This window comes from Oenanthe melanoleuca, linkage group LGE22 (assembly GCF_029582105.1).
Source record: "Oenanthe melanoleuca isolate GR-GAL-2019-014 linkage group LGE22, OMel1.0, whole genome shotgun sequence".
Taxonomy (NCBI): domain Eukaryota; kingdom Metazoa; phylum Chordata; class Aves; order Passeriformes; family Muscicapidae; genus Oenanthe; species Oenanthe melanoleuca.
This window is the reverse complement of record NC_079363.1, coordinates 2,975,479-2,988,216: the sequence shown is the minus strand read 5'-3', so window position 1 is coordinate 2,988,216 and position 12,738 is coordinate 2,975,479. Positions and strand designations below refer to the sequence as shown.

The following is a 12,738-nucleotide window of genomic DNA, read 5'->3' as shown; positions in this document are numbered from 1 at the left end:
GGACACAGGGCTTGGGACACGGTTTGGGGTTTAGGGACACAGTTTTGGGGTGTGATTTGGGGACAGGGCTGGGGCCAGGGATCGGTGACATTCCATGGGAACATAGTTTGGGATCCTAGGGTGGGGACATGGGCAGGGACAAAGACTGGGGGACAGGGGTTGGGGACACGGGCTGGGGGAATAGTTTGGGGTCACAGATTGGGGTTGTGGTGCTGGGGACACAGACTGGGGCACGCGGGGTGGTGACATTGGTCGGGAGACTCAGCCCGGGGAACCAGCTGGGGCCGTGGGACCGGGGTGGAGACTCGGTGACTGGGGGGACATGGTGAGGACAGGGCTGGGGACACTCCCTGGGGACACTCAGTGGGTCTTCTCCTTCTGGAGGGGGCGCGGAAGGGGGTGGAGAGCGCCGGGACCCGCATTTTGGGGTAAGCCGCCCCCCGCCCGTCCGGATCCCGGCGATCCCGCGGATCCCGGGCCCCGAAGGGGTTAAAGCTCCGGTCCCTCCCCCCGCTTCTCCTCCCCCGGCTCTGGGATAAACCGAGAGCCCGACCGGGAAGGCGCCCGGAACCCGCCCGGCCGCTCCGCCCGGCCCGGCCCGCGGCGCCCCGACCCGTCCGGCCGGTCCTGCCGGGCTGCGGAGCTCCCTGCCCCGAGCGCGGCCTTCGGCCTCGTCCTGCTCACCTCCTCAGCCTCCGACAGCTCTCTCCAGCGTCCTCACCCTCCTCAGCTCGCCAGCCTCTTCCCACCGTCCTCATCCTCAGCTGAGGACCTTCTCCAAACCTCTTCCAAACTTCCTCCAATCTCCTCATCCTCCTTCTCACCTTCTCCATCCTCCCTGCAGCCTCCTCCAGCCCTATTCCAACCCTCCCCGACCTTCTTCACCCGCTTTCCAACCTGTTTCCAAACTCCCTCCTACCTCCTTTCCCAACTTCCAGTCTCCTCCCGGTGTTCCGACCTGCTCTCCCGCCTCCCGAGCGCTTCCCGAGCTCTCCTCTCTCCGCTCTCCGCTCTCCGCTCTCCTCTCCCGGCCCGATGTCGGTGTCCATCCCCCGGCAGCCGCTCCGGAGCAGCTCGGCCGTCCCGGCTCGCTCCTTCTCGTCGCGCTCCTTCACGGCCGGCCCGGCGCTGAGGATGAGCACGGCCCCGGCCTTCGGCCCCTACGGGGGGCTCCGGGGGGGCTCCGGGGGGCTCGGGGGTCCCTGCTGGCTCCCGGCGGCGGGCGGCGGCATCACGGCCGTCACCATCAACCGGAGCCTCCTGGCGCCGCTGGACGTGGCCGTGGATCCCGAGCTGCAGGAGCTGCGCCGGGAGGAGAAGGAGCAGATCAAGACCCTCAACGATAAATTCGCCGCCTTCATCGACAAGGTGGGGCTGGGGGGGACCCGAGCAGGGCTGGGACCACCCTGCGGTCTGCATTCGGGGACCTCCTGGGACATCTGGGGACACCTGGGGGACATTGAGACCCTCCCTGGGACCTCCTGAACATCTTTGGGGACTTGCTGTACCCTTGGGGACACTGAGACCTTCTCTGGGACCCTCTGAGTCTCAGCTGGGACATCCCAAGCACCTCTGAGGACCTCCTGATACCCCTAGGGACACTGAGAAGCCCTTCAGGGACCCCCTGAATCAGCTGGGACCTCCTGAGCACCTCTGGGGACCTTCTGAGACCCTCGGGGATACCCCTCTTAGGGACACCTGAGCCCCTCCTGACTCCCCCAAGGTCACACAGATTCCACCTTGCCCAGGACTGCAAATCTCCACCCTGCCCCCATCCTTCCACTTCATGCCCCTGTCCAGCCCAACCCATTCTCCCAGGGGTGATTTTGGGGTTCTGATTCCCTTTTCCCCCTTTCCCCCCGATGTGATTTGGGGGTGGAGGTTATTTTGGGGTGATTTTCAGGTATGGGGGTGCCCCTGACCCTGTTTTCCCCCAAGTGTGATTTTGGGGTGATTTTAGTGTGTGTGTGGGGGTTATTTTGGGGTAATTTGGGGGCGATTTTAAGGTGATTCTGGGCTGTGGGGGTGCTCCTGCCTGCCTTTCCCCAGGAGTGACTTTGTGGTGGCTCTGGCTGGTTTTGGGGCGCCGCTCCCCACTGCAGGTGCGGTTCCTGGAGCAGCAGAACAAACTCCTGGAGACCAAGTGGGGGCTCCTGCGGGCGCAGCCGCCGCCGCGCAGCAGCCTGGGGGGGCTCCTGGAGGGCTACGCGGGGACCCTGCGGCGGCAGCTCGAGGGGCTGGGCCAGGAGCGGCAGCGGCTGCGCGCCGAGCTCGGCCACGTCCGCGGCCTCGTCGAGGAGTTCAAGGCCAAGTCAGTGTCCCCGGGCGTCCCCCAAATCCCCCGGGCACCCCCACGTCTCCCCAGACCCCTCCACAGCCCCCAAACCGCCCTGCGGTCCCCCGGGGGCTGCACCTCCTGCTGACCCACCCAGGCCACACCTGCAGCCTCCTGGAGGAGCTCCAGGCCGTGTCCCCAAGTGTTCCCCCACGCACCCCTGTGTGCCCCCAGCCCCATGTCCCCCTGTCCCCACGGCCCTCGATGTCCCCACTGTGTCCTGGGTCTCCCTGTATCCTCCTGTCCCCACATCCCTGGTCCAAGTCCTCTCTATGTCCCCACACCCCCCATCGCCTTGTCCCTTTGTCCCTCTGTCCCCACCTCCCCATGTCCTCCTACCCCCTTATGTCCCTATATCCTCCTGTCCCCGTGTTCCCACGTCACCCATCCTCATATCCCTCCTTGTCCTAATGTCCCCATACACCCAAGTCCTCCCTGTCGCCATGTCCCCATCCCTGCTGTCTCCATATCCCTGTCCCCATGTCCCCCACTCTCAAGTGCCCACATCCTCCCAGCTCCCATGCCCACATTCCCCCGTGTCCCCCTGCCCAGGTATGAGGAGGAGATCAACCATCGCACAGAGAAGGAGAACGAGTTTGTCCTGCTCAAAAAGGTGGGGGGACCCCAACACTGCGGGGGACCCTAAGACCAAGGGGTTGCTGGGGGAGTGCTGGGAACAGCAGGGTGATGAGGAGTTCCCACAGGACGTGGATGAAGCCTACATGTCCAAGGTGGAGCTGGAGTCACGCCTGGAGAGCCTCACGGACGAGATCAACTTCCTGCGGCAGCTCTACGAGGAGGTTCGGGGGTGCCTGGGTTGGGGTGCCCCCGTTTGGGAGGTGCCCCCCCTAAAGCCGCCACCCCGTGCCAGGAGCTGCAGGAGCTGCGGGCGCAGGTGTCGGACACGGCCGTGGTGGTGTCCATGGACAACAGCCGGCAGCTGGACATGGCCGGGGTGCTGGCGGACGTGCGCGCGCAGTACGAGGACATCGCCGGCCGCAGCCGCGCCGAGGCCGAGGGCCTCTACCAGATCAAGGTCAGGACAGCGTCTCCTGCTGCCCTCCAAGCCTTCCTCCTCTTTCTCTTCCTCCTCCTCCCAGCTCCCTACATCTTCATCTTCCTCCTCGCTCACCCCCAATCCTCCTCCTCTCCGCCTGCTCCTCAAACCTTCATCTTCCTCTTTTCCCCCGTCCTTCCTCCTCGCTGCTCCCTGAGCCTTCCTCCTCCTCCCTGACCCACCTTTTTCCTCCTCCCTGACACTTCCTTCTCCTCCCTCCTCCCTAAAACTTCCTCCTCCTGAGCCTTCATCCTCCTCCCTGCCTCATCCTCTTCCTTCTTCCTAATTCTCCTCATTCCTGCCCTAAGCCTTCCTCCTCCTCCTCTCTCCTTCTCAAGCCTTCATCCTTGCTCCCCAATCCTACTCCTTGTTCCCAAGGACTCCTCGTCCTCCTGGCCCTGTCCTCCTCCTCCCTGTGCCTCAATCTTCTTCCTGCTTGTCCTCCTCCTCCCTGACCCTTCCTCCCCTTCCTTGCTGCATCTTCCTCCTCCTCCCTGCCCCATCCTCCTCCTGCTTACTGAAACTTCCCTCTCCTCCTCCTCCTCTCTGCCCCAAATCCTTCCTCCTCCTCCTCTTCCTCTTCCTCCCTGCCCTGGAGGGAGCAGCTGTTGCGTGGGAGAAATTCTGGCTCAAAACCCAACCGGAGCTGCCACATCCCAGCCTGGAGCGTTGCCCCCAGTGTGGGCTCCTCCCTGTCCTGGGGCACTGTGGGGCAGGGAGTGGTGCCCATCTCCACTCCTGCTGCACATCCCAGTGCCAGAACTTCCCAGGCTCTTTCATCCCCCGTTTTGGGATGCTGCTGGAAAGTGGGGGGCCTCATCCCAATGGGATCCCAGATTCAAGCCCAACTGGACCCGCCAGATCCCAGTGAGAGCTGCCACATCCCAATTGGATCATCTATCCCAGCATTGCTGCAACCTGGCTCTTTCCTCCGAATTTGTGAGGTGCTGGTAGAAAAGTGAGGTTCCCCCATCCCACCAAGTCCCTGACTCTAAACCAGACCCACAGTATCCCAATGGATCTTCCCAACTGGAGCATCCCTCCTGGCATGGCCACATCCCAGCTCTTTCCTCCCCAGTCTTGGTGTACTGGGGAAGAGAAGGGTCCCCTCATCTCCATCCCCCTGAGATCCCAAATCCCAGTTGGAACATCCTTCTTGACACAGGCAAATCTCAGCTCACCATCCCAAATTTTGGGATGCAGGGGGACAAGAGGCGTCCTTCCAATCTCCATTCCCCCAGACTCCAGTTCCAAACCCAGCTGGACCCACCAAATTCCCACTGGAGCTAGAGCATCCCTCCTGCATCCACTGCATCACAGCTCTTCCCTTCCAATTTTTGGGGTGCAGGTGAAAAAGCGGGGTCCCCCCATCTCCATCCCAGCCTCAAACCCAACTGGACCTACCACATCCCACCCTGGGCTATTCCTCCAAGTTTGGCCACACTCCAGGCTTTTCCTCCCTGGTGGGTTTGGGGGTTGCCCCACATTCCCAGCCCTGTCTGGTGTCCCCAGTACGAGGAGCTGAAGACGGCAGCAGGGAAGCAGGGAGACGACCTGCGCCAGACCCGCAGCCAGATCCAGGAGCTGAACCGGCGGATCCAGCGCATCCAGGCAGAGATTGAGGCTCTGAAAAATCAGGTTTGGGGTCCAACCTGGATAGAAATTTGGAGATACTGCCTGCCCCTCTCCCACACACCCCCCAGCACCCCCTGGGAACCCCCCCCGCCTTCCTGAGGATCCCTTGGGATCTCATCTGAGAGATGGGAGGAGAGAGATGGCTCAGAGATGGGGGAATTTTGGGGGGCTGGGAATACTGGGGGGAGGAGGGGGGTGGAGGATAGGGGGGTGTGAGGGATACCGGGGACTGAGGAATACTGGGACACAGAGGACAGTAGGACATGGAATACTGGGACAGGGGGACACTGAGGGGGCGAGGGATGTTGGGTACTGGGGAGCCCGGCTTGGGGGATCCTGGGCTCAGTCCTGTCCCGCAGCGCTCGGGGCTGGAGGCGGCCGTGGCCGAGGCCGAGGAGCGCGGGGAGCTGGCGCTGAGGGACGCCCGGGCCAAGCTGGGGGGGCTGGAGGGGGCCCTGAACCAGGCCAAGCAGGACCTGGCCCGGCAGCTCCGCGAGTACCAGGAGCTCATGAACGTCAAGCTGGCCCTGGACATCGAGATCGCGACCTACAGGAAGCTGCTGGAGGGCGAGGAGAGCAGGTGGGGATCCCCCATCCCAAATCCCAGATCCCATGGGCATCCCACATCCCATATACTGCATCCCACATCCCAGAACCTCTGGGCATCCATTTCTCACACCTGGTGTCCTGTGCTCCCTCCCATATCCCATGGGCATCCCATGTACCGTGCCCTTCATCCTGGATACCGTGAGCCTCCCATATTCCATGTCCCATATCCTATGATACAGTCCCATATTCCGTGGGCATCCCACATTCCATACCCCATATCCCATGGGTGTCCAATATCCTCCATCCCATAACCCGTGGGTGTCCCATACCCTCAATCCCATAACCCACAGGTGTCCCATATCGTCCATCCCATATCCCGTGGGCATCCCATATCCTCAATCCCATAACCCATGGGCATCCCATACCCTCAATCCCATAACCCACGGGTGTCCCATATCCTCAATCCCATATCCCGTGGGTGTCCCATATCCTCAATCCCATATCCTGTGGGTGTCCCATATCCTCCATCCCATATCCCGTGGGTGTCCCATATCCCACGGACATTCCACATGTCCCATTCCCATGTCTCATACTCCATGAGCATCCCAAATCCCCCTCACCTGACCACGTCCCTTATTCCTCTCCCCCCAAACACTTGGTTTGAGGGAACCCCCTCCAACCCCCCCCTTCAGCCATGTCCCTTAAACACCCCCTGTCACTGACTCTGCTTAGGGGACAACCCCCTGCCCAGATTTCCCCCCCAGGCCATGTCCTTTATCCCCCCCTCCATCACTGATCCTATTTGGGGACCCCCCAAAACTCCCCCAGGCTGGAGGCTGCTGTGCAGAACCTGAGCATCCACACCAAGACTTCGGGGTACCTGGGTGAGTCTGGGAGGGTCCCCGGAGCGCCCCTCTTCTGGGTGCCCCCGTGCCCCCCTCACTGCTGCTCCCTCCTCCCCGCAGGTGGATTCGGGGGAGGTTTTGGGAGCTTTGGGGGGCCGTTTGGGGGGGCCATGGTCAGCTCCGGGTACTCGGTGCCCCCCGCACCCCCCGAGGGCCCGGCCCCCCCCAAATCCCGCGCCATCGTCATCAAGAAGATCGAGACCCGCGACGGGAAACTCGTGTCCGAGTCCTCCGACGTGCTGGAAAGCTGAACCCCCTTTCCTGGGGGACCCCCGTTCCTGGGAGCTGAGTCCCCTTCTTTCTTGAGCAGCCCCTCAATCCTGACCTGCTGAGGCCCCCCTGGGCCCCCCTTTCTGGGTGTCCCCCATGTCCACACAAACCCTCCTTCCCCGGGGGTCCCCCATGTTCCCTGCCCTCCCAGGGTGTCCCCCTAAGTCCCTCCTTTCCTGAGAGGGGGTCCCCATGTCCAGCCCAGCTGAGCCCCCCTTTCCATCCTGAGATGTCCCTCCATGTCCTGGAGAGATGGGCCCCCCCTTTCTGGGGTCCCCCCATGTCCTCCCAAGCTGAGCCCCCTTTTCTGGGGTGGGGGTCAGGACCTTCTGAGTCCCCCCAAGTCCCCTCCTTCCTGCCTGTGGGGGGTCCCCCCAAGTCACCCCTTTCCTGGGGGTCCTGTCCATGTCCTGGGGGGCTCTTGGGAGGGGTCCCCCTTGTCCAGGCCAGCTGAGCCCATTCTCTTCCTGGGAAGAGTCCCCCCATTCCCGTGGGGTCCCCCACGCTCTGACTGCTGAGCCCCCCTCCCTGGGGGTCCCAGCTCCGGACAGGACCCCAGGCCCCCTGCACTGGCTGCCCGAGCCAGCGCCCCCAGTGTCCCCTGGGGGGCTCCAGCCCCCCGTCCCTCTCAGACCGGGCTGGCTCCTGGGGGCTCCACTCCTGCTGGAATAAACCTGGAACGCTGGGAGTGTCGGAGATTTTTTGGGATGTTGGGGCTCACCCAGGCTGCCTGGGGCTGGTGGGATCCATCTCGGGGTGTCTGGGACTGTTTTGGAGTTCCTGAGTCTTTCTTGGGGGACTGGGACAAATCCTGGTGTTCCCAGATCAGTTTTGGGGTGTCTGCGTCTGTTTGGGGGGTCCGAGAATCTGTTTTAGGGTGTCAGGACCCATCTGTGACTGCCAGGACCAATCTTGGGGTGCCTGGCTCCCTTCCTGAGTCCCAGGACAAGTTTTGGGGTGCCAGGACCCATCCCAGGGTGCCAATACCTGTTTGGGGCTGCCTGGATCTCTCCCAGGTGCCAGAGCCCATCTCTGGGTGCCTGGGTTTGTTTTGGGGTGCCAGGACTCCCTCCTGGGGTGTCTGTGACCCTGCTGATGTGCCCAGGTCTGTTTTTGGATGGCTGGCTGTGTTTTGGGGTGCCAACCTGGCCTGTCAATATCTGCTTGGGGTGCGAGGGTCCCTCCCAGGGCGTCAGAACCGTCCAGGGGACACCAACCCCTGTTTTGGGGTGCCTGGGTCCTTTTTTGGATGCCCAGACCAGTTTTAGGGCTGCCTGGCACCGTTTTGGCCTGCCAGGACCCATCCCAGAATGGCAGGGTCAGTTTTGGGGTGCCAAGGTCCCTTCTGGGGTTCCAGGACCCATCTTGAGTGCCAGGGTGTGTTTGGGGGTGGCCAGGGTCTGTTTTGGGGTTCCCAGATCCCCTCTGGGGTGCCAGAACCAATCCCAGTTTGGGGGTACAGGCACCCGCCCTGTTTGGGGTGGCCGGGTCTGTTTTGGGGTGCCAGGGCCACTTTTGGGATGCAGGAATCTGCTTTGGGGTGCCGGGTCCCTCCCTGGGCTCTCACCCGGGGGTACCAGGGTCTGTTTTGGGGTGCCTGTGTCCCTCGGGGGGGTTTGTGGGGCCCTTTGCTCTCGGGGTGCCTTCTGGGGTCGCCCCCCTTTGGGGCAGCAGGGAGGGGTGGCAGGGCCCCATTTGGGGGTCCCGGCGCCCCCAGCTGGTTTGGGGGTGTCTGGGTTGGTGGTGGTGGAGATTTGGGGGCTCGGAGCCGTTTTTGGGGCGAACTTTGTCCCCCGGGAATCGTTAACCCGGCGGGGCCCGGCCGGGGGGGGCGGGTTTGGGGGGTTTGGGGGTCCCTCCATGGCTTCGGGGGCTGGGAGTGCCCACAGGGGCTGGAGGGGTTGCAGGTTTTGGGGTGTCCCCCCCCAGTTCCATCCGCGGGCGGGGGGGGTCACACCTGGTGCCTCTAATTAGTGCCGGGAGAGGATTAATTAATTAATTCATTCACTAATTAATTAAGGAGCTGGGTAGGGGCTGCAGTCCCACAGCTCAGAGCCCTCAGCTCTCCCCAATTCGCACCCCGGGAGTTTTGGGGACCGTTCCCAGATTTGGGGGGATCCCAAAGCCGGGAGGGGCTCCCCCAGACCCACCGCGGGCCCCCCCAAAATTCGAGGGAGTCCCTGAGGCCCTCGGGGGCCCCTGAGCTTTTGGGGGGCCTTTGGGGTAGAGGGGGGTGTCCGGACTCAGCCCCCCTTAAGAAAGGGGGTGTCACCAGCGGTGCCCCCGGCAGGGTTAAATCGGGGTCACCTCCCTGCGCTCCCTTTCCTGTCCCCCCATTTCATCTCCCCCCGACTCTGCCCTGTTTCGGGGGTCTCTCCGGGGCCCCCCCTCTGCTTTGTGGGGGGCGGGGGCTGGTTTGGGGGCTCGCAGGATTCTTTTGGGGGGGGTTTGAGGGGTTTCCCCCGCAGCGTTCGGAGCCCTCCCGCCGCGGTGATTTTGGGGTTCGCGGACGCTGGAGGGCGGCAGAGGAGCGGGAATGGGCCCGGGGGGGCGGGATTTGGGGACCCAGGTCTTTGGGGGGTGAATCGGGAATGGGGGTTCCCCGCCAGACCCGGCCCCACTGAGAATTTGGGGGTTTGGGGGAGGGGTCTGATTGGTTTCGGGGGGTCGGGAGTGGGTCTGGAGGTTCCTGGGGGTCAGGGGGTGGGTTTGGGGATATCTGGAGGGGTCTGGGTGTTGGGGGGTCTGGGGGAGTCTGCGGTGGTCGAGAAGTGGATGGAGGGTGGGGGCTCTTGGGGTGGGATCGGGGGGATCTGGGTGGTTCTGGGGGGGCACGGTTTGGGGAGGGGGGCCTCGAGTTCCCCCGGATTTTCCTGCTAGGGAGCCTGAACCCCCATTTCCACCACTGAGGGTCTGTCCAAGCTCAGACCCCCCAAATCCACCTCCCGAATGGGTTCGTTCGCCTCAAACCCCACCTCCCCGTGGGGGGATCCCCAAAATCTGAGGGCTCAGACAGACACTTCCTGCCCCCCAGTTTTCCTGGATCAGGGATTCTGAACCCCATTTCTGTCTTTGTGGGACCCCCCAAGCTCAGCCTCCCATAAATCCATCCCCTGAATGAGCTCCTTCACCCCAAAACCCACCTCCCCACGGAGGGCCCCTCACAATCCAGGTGGGCACTCCTCACAGCTGTGCCCAGGCTGTTTATGGGGGTCCCTGCCCCGTACGGGGGGCTGCTCCCTTGGCAATCACCTGGGTGGGGTTTTGGGGTGCAGTGACAAGCCGGGGCCTGTCGGGGCAATTAACTCCCGTAATTAGCGTCGGGAGGAGCCGCCCAAACTCTCGGTACTTTCACACGCACACCCCGCACTCCTCCCCTCCCTGCGCCCCAAACCTCTCCCTGCTCCTGCACAGCCCCCACGGCCCCCGAGACCCCGCACCCCCAGACCGGCACGTCCTGAGCGGGCGCTGCCTTTTTAACGGGCGAGATGCGGAGGGACCCCGAGAGCGGGGGAGCCCCCAGGAGGGGAGGCTGGGCCATGGGGGGGCCTTGGTTTTGGTCTTGATTTTGGGAGCCTGGCTGAGCTTTGGGGCACATCGTGGCCCCCCAGAGGGTGTTCTGGATTTGGGATCCCAAGGGATTGGGGAGGGAGGGATACAGGGGTACCCTGGGCGCAGCCCACCTGTTTCCCACTCCCAGGAATGTGGGGAGGGGGTGACGCTGCAGCTGGGAGGCCCCCAATCCCAATGACTTTCCCTCAAAAACACGGGATCCCCTCCACCTCAAGCACCCTGACCCTTTTAACAGTGAATTCATCCCATTTTGGTGTCCTTGTTTGCCCCCCTTGCGGGAAGAAACAGGGGGACCTGGGTGGTCGTTATTCCCATGGGATATTTACGTGGGACCCCCGGGGTCAGCCCAACTCCTGCCTGTGACCCCCGGAAGGGTCCTCACCCCTCAGGGGCTCCTGCCGGGGCTTGGTGCCCCTTCCCGGGCTCCCTCCCCGCTGATCCCTAATCCTCATTCCCGGGATGTTCCCGGCGCTGGGCTGGGACCGCTCTCCTTGTGCGGGGTCCCGTCCCGGGGCAGAGGGACAGCAGGAGGGGTGGCAGCAGTGGCAGCACAGCCAGCCCGGCCGGGGGGCTGCGGGTCCCGCCGGGTCCCGGGGCGCCGCCGCCCATCTCTGCAGCTCCCGCTTTGATCTCCCGGCCCCACCCTGCTGCTCCGGCTGCCCCCACTCCGCTCCCGGCCCTGCCACGTCCCGGCCGGCGGCTGCCAGCGGCGCCCGGAGCTCCCGGCTCTGATGTTTCCCGGTTGAACCCAGCCCGGCACAGTTTTGGGGTGAAATCAGCTGCATTCGGGCTCTGGCTCCCCTACACGTTTCCCTGGTTGGGACTGCTGGGCATCCGTGCTGGTGGCCCCTTCTCCCACGGGGCACCCTGGGGTGCTGGGTGGGTGATGGTGGCCAACAATGAGTGGGGGATGGCCCTCCATGTTAGGGGGGATGGGTGACAACGTGCTAGGTGGGTGACGGTGGCCAGCAGTGGGTGAGGGGTGGCGGCCAGCATTGGATGGGTGACGGTGGCCAGCAGTGGGTGGGTGACAGTGGCCAACACTGGGTAAATGATGGTGGCCAGCATTGGATGGGTGACAGTGGCCAGCAGTGGGTGGGTGACAGTGGCCAGCAGTGGGTGGGTGACAGTGGCCAGCACTGGCTGGGTGACCGTGGCCAGCAGTGGGTGGGTGACAGTGGCCAGCATTGGATGGGTGACCGTGGCCAGCAGTGGGTGGGTGACAGTGGCCCGCACTGGCTGGGTGACAGTGGCCAGCACTGGCTGGGTGACAGTGGCCAGCACTGGCTGGGTGACCGTGGCCAGCATTGGATGGGTGACAGTGGCCAGCATTGGGTGAATGATGGTGGCCAGCACTGGCTGGGTGACAGTGGCCAGCATTGGATGGGTGACGGTGGCCAGCATTGGATGGGTGACAGTGGCCAGCATTGGATGGGTGACAGTGGCCCGCACTGGCTGGGTGACAGTGGCCAGCACTGGCTGGGTGACCGTGGCCAGCATTGGATGGGTGACAGTGGCCAGCACTGGGTAAATGATGGTGGCCAGCACTGGCTGGGTGACCGTGGCCAGCATTGGATGGGTGACAGTGGCCAGCACTGGGTAAATGATGGTGGCCAGCACTGGCTGGGTGACCATGGCCAGCACTGGCTGGGTGACGGTGGCCAGCATTGGATGGGTGACAGTGGCCAGCATTGGGTGAATGATGGTGGCCAGCATTGGATGGGTGATGGTGGCCAGCACTGGCTGGGTGACCGTGGCCAGCATTGGATGGGTGACCATGGCCAGCATTGGATGGGTGACGGTGGCCAGCACTGGCTGGGTGACCGTGGCCAGCATTGGGTGAATGATGGTGGCCAGCATTGGATGGGTGACCGTGGCCAGCCTCGGCCCCCAGCTTTGCTCCTGACGCATTCCCACCCCGGCAGGCGCTGGAGCATCTGGGCTGCTCCCCCTCGGAGCTCGGGAGGGCTCTGGGAGCCGGGCCGTGTCCCAGCGGTGTCGCCACCCGTGTGGCCGGGCGGGGCAGGGCTGTGCTGGCCCGGCTCTGCTCGGGCAAACGCCGGGCTGGGCCAGGAGCTGCTGCTGGAGCCGCCCTGGGAACTCCCGCAGGAATGCTCTCCGCCCAGCTCCGACAGGTTCATTCGGTTTGGGGCAGATCTGCCGGTTGCGTAAGGCCAGGGGATGCAGCCGCCGCCTCCTCCCCTCTGCTCAAACCGCTTCTCTCCTCCAGCTGGAAAATCGGGGAGCCCCGGGGTGGGAGAGCGTTTCCAGCTGGGGCTGGGGTGTGCAGGACGCGCGTGGTCCAAAGGGAGCATCGGCTGCCCTGTTCCCTGCCCTGCAAATGCCCCGGGGCTGAACGCCCTGGAGCTCCAGGAATCCCCGATGAGATTCGGGAGGAAGCACCGGGACTTGCA

General features: G+C 63.9%; 1 protein-coding gene across 2 annotated transcripts; it reads left to right on the top strand.

Annotated features, from left to right (window-relative positions):
* Positions 1-392: 392 nt before the first annotated feature.
* LOC130265909 (keratin, type II cytoskeletal 8-like) lies at positions 393-6,738 on the top strand. 2 transcript variants are annotated; one of them, XM_056515249.1, is made up of 10 exons: positions 393-1,368; positions 2,103-2,158; positions 2,264-2,311; positions 2,888-2,948; positions 3,040-3,135; positions 3,207-3,371; positions 4,905-5,030; positions 5,387-5,607; positions 6,405-6,460; positions 6,542-6,738. In XM_056515249.1, exons 1-10 carry the CDS (start codon positions 1,036-1,038, stop codon positions 6,730-6,732), a joined length of 1,353 nt encoding a protein of 450 aa, XP_056371224.1. In that variant the 5' UTR covers positions 393-1,035; the 3' UTR covers positions 6,733-6,738. The 2 variants fall into 2 exon arrangements, with proteins under 2 accessions (XP_056371224.1, XP_056371223.1); XM_056515248.1 differs by having other exon boundaries at positions 2,103-2,311.
* Positions 6,739-12,738: the final 6,000 nt, after the last annotated feature.